Raw genomic sequence first — 13,875 nt, 5'->3', positions numbered from 1 at the left:
GATCTCATAAAATATTACACGTGGTTTGTTAGAATTAAAAACAGGTTTCTGTGGAAGGTTCATGTTTTAAAATCCACCCTTTTAATTGCAGGCCCACTCATCAGTGGAAAGGGCAGGATTAATTGGTGGAGTGAAGATTAAAAATATCCCTTCAGATGATAAATTCACTGTTCGCGGATCAGCCCTAAAGAAAGTTTTGCATGAAGACAGAGCTGCTGGTCTTATCCCATTCTTTGTAAGTACTGGCTTTAACAATCTTACTTGTGGATTTACTGCATCTGATAGGCTACTTTTAAGATGACCAGATGATATTGTATGTAATGTAGGAACATATAGATCTGCACACTAGTTAGAATATGAACATTCCATGAATGTTCTACACAGTACATGAACTTTGCATACAGTCTCTTTTTTTTTTTTCTTTTTAGATGGGTGCAAGGGGGCAGGGAAGAAAAGAAAATAACTTAATTCCCTAGGCATTATGGAGGTTTAGGAGACATTTCTTTGCACAAATGGCAACTGGTGTATGTAATGGATTGCCAGATAGAGGCTGTGTCTTTGAATAGAACTAAAGCAGAGAGAGAAGATGCATTTAAAGTGGGGAGGATGTTAGACTAGACAGGTGGATTGATGTGGGTGAATATCTTGACTTTCTTCTGTCCTGAAATATTATGTTATAATCTTTTTACATTGGACTTCCAAACTGCAATTGTCACAAATGTTTGTGTTTAATTTTGAGTTTATGGATTGCATGTAGGTGCATGTCAAAAAAATAAAAATAAAATCAACACCTGAAATGACACAATGTCAAACTTAAATATCAGCAAACAATCAGAACCCCTCCCTGGACCACCAGACTCAATGCTACTTTAGCAAATAAATAAGCCTCACGGTGTGCCCTGAACATCAGCAAGGTGAGGCTATATCAGACGGTGTGTGTGTGTGTGTGTGTGTGTGTGTGTGAGAGAGAGAGAGAGAGAGAGACTGTATCACCTTTCAATAAGATGACAAATGTCAATAATGAGCTGTAAGTCACCACTATTGACTTTAACATTATTTTCCTTTCCCATCAGAATTCATGCATAGTGAACAGTGTTCATACTACATGATCTTTCAGATTGAATACAGTTGTCTTTTTAAAGTGTAGTCACTTTGAGTGACTAATGACAAATAGCACTTTCTCATTCAGAGGATCTGTTCCTTGTGTAAATTCAGAATGTCATGCAATCACTTTCAACTACAATAAGTTTTTAGTACATTTTTTTTCTCCTGTTAGCCTCGAAGAGTTAATACCACTGAGGTCTGGTCTATACTACCCGCCTGAATCGGCGGGTAGAAATCGACCTCTCCGGGATCGATTTATCGCGTCCCGTTGGGACGCGACAATCGATCCCCGAATCGGCGCTCTAACTCCACCAGCGGAGGTCGGAGTAAGCGCCGCCGACAAAAAGCGGCAGAAGTCGATTTTGCCGCCGTCCTCACAACGGGGTAAGTCGGCTGCAATACGTCGAATTCAGCTACGCTATTCACGTAGCTGAATTTGCGTATCTTAAATCGACTCCCCGCTGTAGTGTAGATGTACCCTAAGAGAGTGAACTGGAGTCTATTATCATGCATCAACAAAATTGTTTGCTAATTTCCAATAATTTATACCTGTGCAAATCTGCTGAAGACAATGGAGCTGTACAGGTTTATGTACAGAGAGTGTAATATGGCTAGTAGAACTTTTATCAGTAGTGATGGCAATGAAGCAGGGCTGACTCTGGCTTTTTGGCCACCCCAAGCAAAAAAAAAAAAAAAAAAAACCTGCAGCGCGGCCGGAGCATAGGTGCAGGGGGACCGGCTGGGGAGGGGCGGGGGAGGGAGTGGGCAGGAGAGAGAGAGAAGGGGGCGACCAGGGCTACAGCGGGGGTGCTGCCACGTGGCCCCTCCCACTGCGCCGCCTCCTGCTGCCTGCTGCGAGGGCTCCGCTCCGGTCGGCGGGGAGGGAAGGAAGAGGACTGCCCTGCAGGGCGCTCTGGTTCTCCACGCCGCCGCCCCCTACAGGGCAGCCGGAGTGGACCAAAAAAAAAAAAAAAAAAGCAGCCGTGCCGCCCTAGGATTGGGCAGAATGCTGCCTCGAACAATCTGCCTCCCCAAGCACTGGCTTGCTCAGCTGGTGCCTGGAGCCGGCCCTGCAATGAAGGGTAAAGCCCATCTTGGCTCTCACAGTTCAAGTTGAGTCTACAGGGCTGGCAGTTAGAAAAAGCCCTGTCTTGTCATCTGAAGAAATTTGATATGGAAATTATTAGAAGACTACAAATGTGCAAGTCCACAATACCATTTTTACAGAGCTTCTGTTCAGAGCAGTCTTATTTGATTCAGAGTAGCCTGTACTTCGTCTTCTCTGTTTACTTAAGGTAAAATTTTCAAAAGGACCTACGTGATTTAGGCTTCTAAGTCCCATTATCAAAAGTGATTTAGGAACCTAAGTATCAGTGAAAGTCAGTCTGAAGTCACTTCTGAAAATTGGACTTAAAAACTTAAATCACTGGACACTTTTGGAAATCTTATCCTTTGCTTGCTTGTTTGATTTATTTTGATTGCCTTGGGCTCTGACTTTGTGGTATGTTAAAAGACCATGGCATGAGCACAACAGATGTTTCACAAGTGTAGGGGGATGCTGTTTTCTTGCCTTGGAGAAAATCGAATTGAATAATCTTGATGACCAAGTGAATTCCACCAATTGCCTTCCAGTGGAAATAAGACTCTTGTCCAAAATGAAGGCACCATCACTAAGGCTGCTCACATGAATTTACTTGTGCCATAGAACCTGCTGCAGAGAAATGCGTTTGTAATGGAGATCTCAGTTCCCTCCACTGGGGCAAACACAGCACAGCACGTCATATAAGCAGTTTTTACATGCAGTGGGAAAGTTTAGCTGGTTTGGTTTGGTTTACCAAGTATATTAGGCTGTTCTGATTTTTTTTTTTTTTAACAGCATGCTTCAGTGTTTCATTTCTGCATGTCGTGCACACAGTGCAATTCTGCATCATCTCTCCATGTGCTATCAGAAAGTTAATTGAGTTGCTTTGTTGCTCAAACCTCATCTACACACCCACAATGGAACTCTCCTCATAAATATTCACCATCTATTAATTTTTGCAGCTGTGGGAAAGGGAAATCAAATAATCTGTTTACAGATTCAGTGACACTGTTACAAAGGGTGTCTTTTTTTAAACTGTATGTTGTCTCCACTGGTTGCTTTGCTGTGCAATACAAGCCTTGAAAGGAAGCATAGGCTAAGCCTGAGTTAATACGGCCAGTGTCAGCCCTTCCATTTATTTGTATACATAAAACATCTCAGCGAGGATTAGATGAGGTGTGCTCATTCTCTCTCATATTGGGCAGTAGCCCATGCACCCCATTCGTGCTCCCTTTTCTGCTCTTCAAGTTCTTTTGTCCTTGAGTAATTTGGGGTTATTTTATTTTGTTCCTGTGACAAAGACACGCAAGTTACTAAAGAAACACCTTCCACCACCTTATTACTCACCTCCTCTTCACTGATCTTTCTCTCAAGAGGGAGATGCAGTGTCAAAGCAGAAAGTTCTGCCAAAGGAACCCTGACGGAAAAGAGTTTGTGACAGCATATAGATCCTTCCATATTGTTGGGGTCCACTAGGCATAGCTACCAGGTAACTCGGGAGAGTGGAAGGCCAAAAGTGCCGATGAAGCTCTTTTGCTCTGGGCCTATCTGAACCCCCAAACTCCATCTTGGGAACTCTCACCTACTTCTATGCTAACTGCTTACATGCTCTGAAGTAGGCTGAAGCAGAAATGTAATGTCAGCTTTCTAGCAGATGGCTGCAGTTTCACTCACACTAGCAGAAATAAGAGAGATAAGAAGCAGGGTAGTTAGTTTGCAGGCGTCTAACTCAAGGTCGCAAAGACTGGGAAAGTTTTCTCACAAGCTTATGTAGAGCTTATTGTAACAGTTGTCTGGAAGGGAGGGGTAAGGGGGAACAGCCAGACAAAGAGATGTATGCAAACAGTTTGAAGTATAAAAGGTAAAAGTTGTTTGTATTTGTTGCACTGGATTTGAGATATGCTGGTCTCCTAGTGCCATTTCAGAGCTCTGAAATAAACTTGGCTTGCTTTCTCCCCTCGGTGTCTTTATTGGTGCCAAGCACACCGGGCGACGAACCCCCTGTTTGCCATCTCGGGGCCCAGTTCTGGGTCAGGCAACAATATCTACACCTACAAGCTTACAGTAAGATCTCTCGTTAGCCGTGTTATGCCAATGGGAGAGAGCTCTCCCTTCAACATAATAAAACCAGCTCAACGAGTGGCGGTAACTATGTCTGAGTCAGAGTGTTTTCCACTGACATAGCGCTGGGCACACAAGCACTAAAGTTTTGCTGATCTAAGTGCTAGTGTAGACATGGATCTGGGTTGCCACTAAGTTCATGCAGTCTCTTGAGCAAAAATGATTTAATAGGGAGGGTGGAAAAGGAAAATAAAACCCTGTGTTTTATGGGCTGGATTCTCCTCTCAAAGGTACATGTATAAATCAGGAATCATTCCATTACAGTTAATAGAAATATAAGTGAGGAGAGATTCAGGCTCATGTGTTTACTGGGCCTGATAGGAAACAGGAGCTCTAATTAAAATAACTTGATAACAGTGTTATAGCTTTTTCAAATAAGTAAGGTTTGGTTATCAGACCTGTTTGGCATTAAAAAAAAAAAAAAAAAAAAAACACTTTGAACTTTTATCCACCACTGGGTGTCTTTTAGCACTAGCAATTTATTCATTGGTGCATTTAGCACAAACTATAGTAAAAGCTGGGAGCAAGTCCAGAGTAGTAGTTTTCATTTGCTTTCCCCAAGTTCAAAGCTGTGTATATTTCCATTACAAAAGACGTTTGAAAAAAATCAAAGCACAGCTGTAACTCAACAAATTGAAACAGTTGAGTTACACAGGCTATTGACAAACAGGCCCGATCCCATGAGGTGCTGAGTGACTCCTGAGAGGAACTGAAGTTGGCAAGAGTTGAAGGCACTCAGCACCTTGGAGCGAGCCCCAAACTTGACGAGTATACTAGGGTGCCCAGCTCTGCAGTTGGGCCCCAATTCAGCAAAGCACTTAAGCACATGCTGAGATCCCATTGACTTAATTAGGACTTAAGCGCATGCTGAAACTTAGGTGTTTTAAGTGCTTTGAGATGAAGGTACCTAAACTAGGTGTCTGAGTGCTGGTTTGAGTGTCCAAATGTGCAACACGGTACATTAATTTAGGCTCTAACAAGTTGGAAAATAGGGTCCACTGCATATAAACTACATTCACTTAGGTGTGTATAAGTAATCAGCGAGTATATTGACTTTCATAAGCCAGTACGGATACATGACAGCAGCTGGTGTATATGTTACAATATACTTCAAAGAGCTATTGCAGTGTACTGCTGCTGCAATATGATCACCTTCTTGTTGACTAATGGCCCAGCAGAGACTCCCTGTGACTCTAGCAGAAACAGCTCTGCTGAGTGATGATTTACAGGAGATGCACAAGCAGATACTTGGCATCCAGACCACTTTGGATGGTGATCATATCAGAACTAGGCTGCTGGAAGTGCCAGCTTTCAGATGAGTTGCAAAACTGAGGTCCTGACCACAAATGATCATCAAAAATTGTAGATTTCACAAGAGTAATGGTGCTAGTTTCATGCCCTGGCCAAATTCTAGTTTGTCTAGCTGAATTTCCCCAGCAGTTTGTGGATAAGGCATCTTTGCTTTCTGTCTAGAAGATGGCATTGCAATGTGCTACATTCCACTCCAGAAGTAGCTGCATTACGAAGACAGGCACAGTTATCATCATTGTTAACTATTTCATTAATACAGATCCCAATATGATGAGCACAGTATTGGGGTGGGGGGAAGAGATGGATAGCTAAATTAATAGCTCTCTAGTTTAGCAATTACATGGTAGTGATTTTTGAATTGAGTGTATAATATCCTGAGGTATTTTTAAATAGGTCTTGTATTGCAGTAAAATGACAAGAAGTTTAGCATTCAAAACTCTGTGTCAGGTCTGAAATAACCTTGTGGGCTCCTTTCACCCTATCAGAATTTTAGAAGCTGGGCTAAACCAGGCTGAATTTAGCTCAGTGTGCATTGTTCATGTGTTAGCATGAATAAATATGACACCTACATAGAGATCACTGTTAATCAATTCTTAAAGTATGTCACATGCTTTAGTTCGGGGTAGGCAACCTATGGCATGCATGCCAAAGGCGGCACACAAGCTGATTTTCACTGGCACTCACACTGACCAGGTCCTGGCCACCGGTCTGGGGGACTCTGCATTTTAATATAATTTTAAATGAAGCTTCTTAAACATTTTAAAAACCTTATTTACTTTACATACAACAATAGTTTAGTTATATATTATAGACTTGTAGAAAGAGACAGTCTAAAAACGTTAAAATGTATTACTGGCACGCAAAACCTTAAATTACAGTGAATAAATGAAGACTCAGCACCCTGCTTCTGAAAGGTTACTGACCCCTGCTGTAGTATATTTAAATTAAATGAGCTTTCTTGGTTTTCTTATTATGTCCATTGCATTAACCAATAATCTCACTACTTCGATACCTCTGTAGGTTTTGTATGATAAACCCTATTCCTTTATTGAGTCTCATAAAACGTACATAGCTAACTTCTAGAAATGCAAGTAGGCAGATACTAGCTGTTGGCAGAGCAATCCCCTTTATGTATCATTGGGACACCAGTCTCCTGGAAGTTGTGGAAGCAGTGCTCCCTGAGTTTTTATAATACAAACCTGCAGGGCATTATAAATGTGCAGGTTTAGTCGTACTCAGGAAAGTACTATACGAGGTGACTGACGCAAGCATCTGGCTGCTTTACATCAGAGCAAGGGCTATGTTATATTTACACAACATGATCTGAAAAGGATAATGCCTTGGGCTCTTCAGAGCTCTCAGTTCCATTTCTGAGACGCAGCCTGTCCCTGGCCCCCTGCACAAACGTGATTATGCTGTTGTAATATGGGTTACAAATTGGGTTAGATTCATTGTTTAGTACTGATGCAAGGTAATGAGAGCCCTGAAGAGAGCAGATGCTGTTACTTTAAGTGGTTTCTGGGAATTAATGCAGGTGGCTTCGGGGTTCATGCACCTACAGAAAAAAACATTAAAATTATTTAAACAGATGAGGCATTCTTTATGGAACAAGCCATTATTCAAACAACTGAGCATATGTATTGAATGTATACAATCTCTAATTATAATGGCACATTCCTTAAAGTGATTATAGAGAGCGTGTTTGTAGCTTAGTGTAATCATATAATGGTGCTGACACCAGTACACCCGTATCTTTCAGCTGGCTGAATTGAGCTCAGCAATAATCTTGCTTCCTTTTATTGTCCCTCACTAACCACTGACACCCCTCTTGCACCCTCTTGGTGAAGGCCAGTAATCTAATTATAATACATATGTACAAAGAAGCAGAGTTATGACTGCATGTGCCACAGTAATTTTGGGATTTCCTGACATGAGTCCTTAACCGTGTAACCTGAACACTGTAATCATTGTTCTTTAGAGCCAACTTGTGCACATGCACTGACACAGCCCCATTTTCATAAAGGTGCTCTGTCTTTTTTAGGGCCCAATTTGCACCTGCACAATTTACATCCCTATTTTTGTACCTACAGTTCAACTGAAGGTGCCGATCTGATACCTGCGCCTCTTCCTGACTATAGGAGCAAATCAAATAGCCAGCAATGCAAGTACTCTAGTTCATTTTCAGTTCATCTGTGGTACAAGATCTGGGTGCATACTACACCAGTAGAATAGAGACCACACCTCAACCCTTTTTAAAATGTACCCCATAATCCCTAAAGGCAGGGGTTCATACCTGGGATGCTTCAACCTAAAGAGGGGTTGCAAACAGGGACCAGAGGGCTACAAACACCCTGTCTTTCACATATTTCTGAATGAGATGTGGGACACAGGATGCTCCCAATATGGAAAGGGGATGGTGATATGGATAAGGCTAAGAACTCTTACTTTTGGTACACAATTCTATCTCGGTGTGTGAATAAATCCCCATATCTATGTGTTTGCCATATCCTTTGTTTTCAGAACCTCATTTGTTTCCAAACAAGGTTCACAATAGTTAGATTGAAAAGACCTATTAGATCAGCCCTGCCACATTTGAATCATCCATTTGCCCGTAGCAATTCTTTTATGGTTGACTAAAATATGAATATCCTTATAATTATCATTCTATACTCTGAAACCTATAATTATCATTGTTGTCATGATCAGGTTGAGGGAATAAGTTCTGTGCCTGGTCAGGTGATTTTTTTCATGGCTTTATAAGGCTGCATGAAGTCATGCAAGGGCAGGATATGGCCCCCTCAGAGGACTGTTTTACTAGGTATAATTAGGTTGGCCATCTCTATGATATCTGAGTGCTTCCTATAAAACATAAACACACACAAAAAAATCTCTTTTCTAGCTGTACCAGCAGGAATGAACATTAACGTTATTGTTGGAGATACATATAATATGGATGCAGATGTGTTTTGAGATGGCTATTGCCCTGTGTTTTTAAAAGCCTACTCATAACATAGTATTTGCTCTCCTTTCTTGCAAGCTTTGATGAACAGTGCAATAGTTACCAAAATTGACATTTGAAGTTCTGTTGCTGGCCTCTAAGTTAGTATGAGAGCTTGTGATCTGCGTCGACCCACCTACCCGTTAGGGGGCGGTGGGGAGCTATGAGGTCACTGGCCGGCCTGGGTCACGCCTCCGTCAGCGGGGAATTAGCGGCGGGGCGGCCGCCAGCCAGAGTCAGTAGCGCGCCCCTCAGGCCGGGGAGCGCCGGCTAAGGTCAGTAGCGCGCCCCTCAGGCCGGGGAGCGCCGGCTAAGGTCAGTAGCGCGCCCCTCAGGCCGGGGAGCGCCGGCTAAGGTCAGTAGCGCGCCCCTCAGGCCGGGGAGCGCCGGCTAAGGTCAGTAGCGCGCCCCTCAGGCCGGGGAGCGCCGGCTAAGGTCAGTAGCGCGCCCCTCAGGCCGGGTAGGGGAACGCAGGCCCACCCTACACCACTGCGTTCCAGCCCAGGGCCCTGACAGTGGCAGGACGAGGGTCCCGCCACTGGATCAGCGGCGTCCTTCCGCAATACAGACTCACCACTGTGCAGCTCTGTCCCTGGGCTACTTCCTACCCGATTGCTCGTCCGAACCCCTCTGGTCCCGCCAGTGCGTCGGGGTAGTCCGCTGCTGGCAGCTCCAGCTCCAGCTCCCCCTCCGGCTCCTCCAGTTCCTCTGGGTACTCGGCAGCGGGCAGTCCTGGCAGCCCCAGTCCGTCCTCCAGGTGAGGTCTCCACTGGTCCAGGGCCTCTCCTGGCGTGGCAGCAGGGTCTGAAGGGAGCAGCCCATGGTCTGCGTCTGCATCTGCCTCCCTCCCTCCCTGGTGCTGCTCTAACTGAGCTAAGGGCCCCGCCCTTTATACTTCCTGTTCCACCCCTCCCCTTCCGGGGGGTGGAGCAAGCTTGGGCTGGCCCCGCCCACTCAGGCTGAGGGAAAGGCCCTTTACCCTCAGGTTCGGAGGGCAGCCACCCTGGCCCCCTACAGAGCTAAACAAATATTTCCCCTCAAAATTTGAAGAACAGTGAATGGCCTTTTTTCTGCAAGTCATTTGAAGTTTTCCATTAAAAAATTTAACTGAAAGAATTTTTTCCTTTAGGAGAAAAAGCACCGAGGCTTTAACTTGTCTAACTTAGCATGTGTTAAAAGTATACACTGCTTGTTCTACACTATACTCTTTAAAGGTATTAGAACATGTTTCCTAATGCCTAATAACAAACCTTTAAATCTTAGTCTATCCAAAGCCTAAGTGAGAGGAGACTGAGGCTCTAGGTATAAATCCAATCGCAAATCAACTTAACAGCAAACTTAAAACTACTCAATAAGGATGGATATGCCACTGTATGTTTATATTAGTAATGGGAAGTTTTGGAAGGTCTCATCAGATTGACACCCAAAATGAAGGCTGCTTTTCCTTACATGAACCTTTTAAAGTCTGCAAATTGCAAATAGAAATCCTGCCAGATTTCCTGTACTTCCCATTTCAAGTTAGGCTATTCTTTCAGTATTCTGGCCTTTCTCATTGTATTTTACCACTTAGTTTCCTGTCCCACGCAGAAACAGGAAGGTCGGAGGCATGGGTGATTTGGGGTGGGGGGAAATAACCAGACTCTTTCAGACTTCAAAAAAATGTTTGAATGTGTTAGGGGCAAAAGTTCATTAGGTTGGTTCTTTTTTTATCTTTCACTAGTTTGCATCTATACGTCTATTACTCCCAAGGTGGATTACTAGGTGACGATTAAATGTGCATGTTCTATTGATAGATATTTTTATTAGAGTACAGGCACATTGCACATTGTGATTACGTGTTGGTAAATTTGTGAGAGCATAAATTGGTGTAATTTATTGACTAAGGCAAACCAGAAGGACAAGATTGTTGAAGGGAAGCAACCAAGACTAAGAAGGATGTTCTTTAGTTTAAGGCACTGGACTGGGATTTAAGACATTTGGGTTCCATTCCTGGCCCTGCCACAGACTTCCTGTGAGACCTGGGAATAATTAATCACTTTGGGCCTCAATTCTCCAGCTACAAAGTAGGAATAATACGACTTCCTTTGTCTACCATATATATTTAGACTGTAAACTCTCCAGTGCATGGACTGTCTCTCACCATGTGTGTATATACAGCACCTAGCACAAAGGGGCCCTCATTTTCATTGGGCCTGTATATGTTGATCAGAATAACAGTAATATACAAGATAAAGCAGCCCCCACACTTTAGCTTACACTCTCCTGTTGCTTGCTTTCACTCCTCATTTTTACTCCTCTCAGGGGAAGTTACAACAACTTACATTCACCCACTTATAGCTTCCTGCAAATGTGAAACTTCCTCCATTATTTACATCACATCTGCGTTTGGCCCATTGTGTTCAGAGTGCTGCAGACAGTTTAGAAGAGAGAGATGCACACACACAGGGAAGAGTCAGGGAAGCTGACTTTGAGTGTTTAGCATGACCCTGGAAGAGAAGAGCCTGTGAGAAAATCACCAGCCTGTGATAGCGCCAGTAACTTACCTTCAACCACATTCTGAGCTCAGTTATACCAGCATAAATCAGAATGAATTTCATTGACTTCAGTAGAGCTATTATAGATTGACACCTGCGTAGCTGAAATTAGTGTTTGGAGATATATGTGGAATCAAAATCCTTGGTGCAAACTCCCATAAACTCTGGAACCATCTTGCATCCAGAACGACACACTGCAATTCAGTTGTTGGGTAGGTATTGATTAGAAGGCTGCAATTATGTGTGGGTATTCAGAAGTCCTAAATCACCAGAGTTCTTTCTATTCCTTGAGGTCTTTGTGGCTTGCTGTTTCTCAGTTGGTAATTGTCTTTGCTGGAAAATTTGATTTTAAAGTTTTGCCTTTTGTTTTTCTCTTCAGTTTTGTGCAACACTCGGAACCACACCTTGTTGCTCCTTTGACAGACTGTTAGAACTGGGTCCTATTTGTAAGTCATTCCCTGCTGCTTCTCTCTAAAATTTAAATATAAGTTACAGTCTCTTGTTGATTCATTTCCTGGGTGTTATGCAGTGTCAGTGTCCAAATGCAATAATTCTGTCTATAAATCTTTCACTTGCAGTTGTTTTCTAATATTGCTTCAAGTAGCAAACTTGTATTTTTAGGCCGGATTACTAACGAGTAAGAAAGATGGCCATAACTTCAAAGTTTTTTGTTTTTAAAAAACCCTCCTTTGTGGCAACATATTTTAGGACCACAAAATGCTTACGTGCTTGACTTTGTGGCTCCTTTCTTTGGTCTGTTCTGCATGGGTCAGAAAAGCTCCACCTGAAGCAGATTGAAAAAAGGCTGAACTCAATGTCTTCCCTTGTGCCCCTCTGTCGCTTTGCATCAGTCAGGACACACAGGTGAATGAGTTGAGACATAAGGGTGGTTTAAGTGGCAGGCAGCAACTTTAGTAACGTATCACTGTTATCTGTCCTGTCTCCCATATACCAGGTATTAACATGGGTCCAATGCAGGATTACAGGGCTCCCACCATATAGCCAATAACTAGGGGTAGACCTTCCTCAGCCTACCTCTAAGATTCAGCTCACTTTGCTAAATCCTCTCACCCTGCCTCCTGTGAGGCGGATACAGCATACCAAAAGAGGGACCTCATTTCTCAAAGACTTCATCACTACTTTTCCCAAGGTCCACCAATGAAATCACAGATCTATTTCATTCCTGGGAGCTGGCTTTTTTGGCCTCTTATTTGCACCAACCGCAAGTTGCAACAAGCTAAACAGTCACACAAGTTATTGTTGTTAAATTCTAAGTTCTCTTCTATTTAGCCTTAACTATGCCTTCATAATGCTGTGAGATAGGCAAAAAATTCTACCAGGCCTCTGCCAATTTAGCCCAATGGGAAAAGTTCCTTCCTGATCCCCAAAACAAGGGGGTGATCAGACCTGCAGCATCCTAATAAACACAGCTCCTATAATACAGGGACGGAGGATGAGGCACTAAAAATGGAGCAAGAGGCTCCAAAAATTTCAGTCCAGGGTTTAAATGAACAGTATTGCCAATATCAGGAGATCAAAAGTCATGAGTCAGACCCCGCAAAAAATCATGAGATTGGCCTGAAAGTCGTGAGACTTTTTAAAGAAAAAGATTCTATTGTGTTTTCTCAGTCTGTCTTTTGAGTTTCTTTACTCTCCCTGCCTGACCCCAGCATCTGCAAAACAATTTATTGGATAAAATGATTTTGGCCCTTGCTGCAGGAGCTCTTACTCACCTATTTATTCATCTGCTGCGCACTAATTAATCCTGTCCACAAGTTTCCCCCTCTGTTCAGCCCCACTATGTTGGTTTACCCCACCCCCATCCTGGACTCAGTTTAGTTTCCCAGCCCCCATCAATTCAGCCCTTCCATCAGTCCCCATTCCCCTGGTACGGCCCTACCCTCCAAGCCTCACCTCTGTTCCTCCTGGGGTTCTTGCCCCACCTGCTCCCAGGCCTGGGGGGCTGCAGCAGGGTTCCCACTCCCCTTTCCCAGGCTGGTGGGCAGATCTAGGAGCTCTTCACCCCCTCTACTGCTTCCCAGGCCGGGTGCTTCAGGGGGAGGAGAGGAGCAGATGTACCATCCTGTCCATATTTCTCACAGGCGGGGAAGGGGAAGAGGGAGTGGAGTTGTTCTCAGCTGCTGGGCTCTTTCCTATATCCTCCCCTCCTATGAGGTTGGTGAGAGGAGGGGAGAGACTCTGCCAGCTTCCAGCTATGTGGAGGGTGGAGCTTCTCGCATCATCTCGAGACAGGCTCCGACACCCTCTGAAATCCCTTCACCTGTGATAAAACCATAAGAGTTGGCAATACTGGATTAATGAAAGCTCCCATCTTCTTCTGCCTGGCCAACGGGAGGCAGAGAGCTCATAGAGGGGGGCCATCCCTGCATTCCTCCAGCATGTGCTCCCCCCTTCTTCCTCAGGGGCTGTCCCCCTCCCCTACAGGTCCACTCAAGTTTTCCACCATTGAACAGTGTGGATGGCATTTTTTGTCTCTTTGCTTCCCACCACTATAGAGACGAAAGAAATAAGAAACAAAGGGACAAAAGTATTTTCCTTGCCCCTCCTCCCACTTACCCACTAGGGGTTAGAGCAGGACGGGTTGCACTGACTAGATTGAGTCATTGACTCCTATTGCAAGATTGTTACCTGATAAATTATGAACAACTTTGGCCTTGAACAGTGGTTGGTATGAAACACGTGCTCACTGCATAATCAGAGTGACA

General features: G+C 43.8%; 1 protein-coding gene across 3 annotated transcripts in view; it reads left to right on the top strand.

Moving 5' to 3' along the window:
* The window catches only part of DDC (dopa decarboxylase), a 108,242-nt gene that overhangs the window by 52,538 nt on the left and 41,829 nt on the right, over positions 1-13,875 (top strand). For all 3 annotated transcript variants that reach the window (XM_042842491.2, XM_024099964.3, XM_042842495.2), the window contains 2 exons: positions 92-235; positions 11,529-11,595. In XM_042842491.2, coding sequence (XP_042698425.2) covers positions 92-235; positions 11,529-11,595 — 211 coding nt within the window. The remainder of the gene's footprint in view (positions 1-91; positions 236-11,528; positions 11,596-13,875) is intronic.

The sequence above is a fragment of the Chrysemys picta genome, chromosome 2 (assembly GCF_011386835.1).
Source record: "Chrysemys picta bellii isolate R12L10 chromosome 2, ASM1138683v2, whole genome shotgun sequence".
In the NCBI taxonomy this organism is placed as follows: Eukaryota; Metazoa; Chordata; order Testudines; family Emydidae; genus Chrysemys; species Chrysemys picta.
This window is presented reverse-complemented; position numbering and strand designations above follow the sequence as displayed.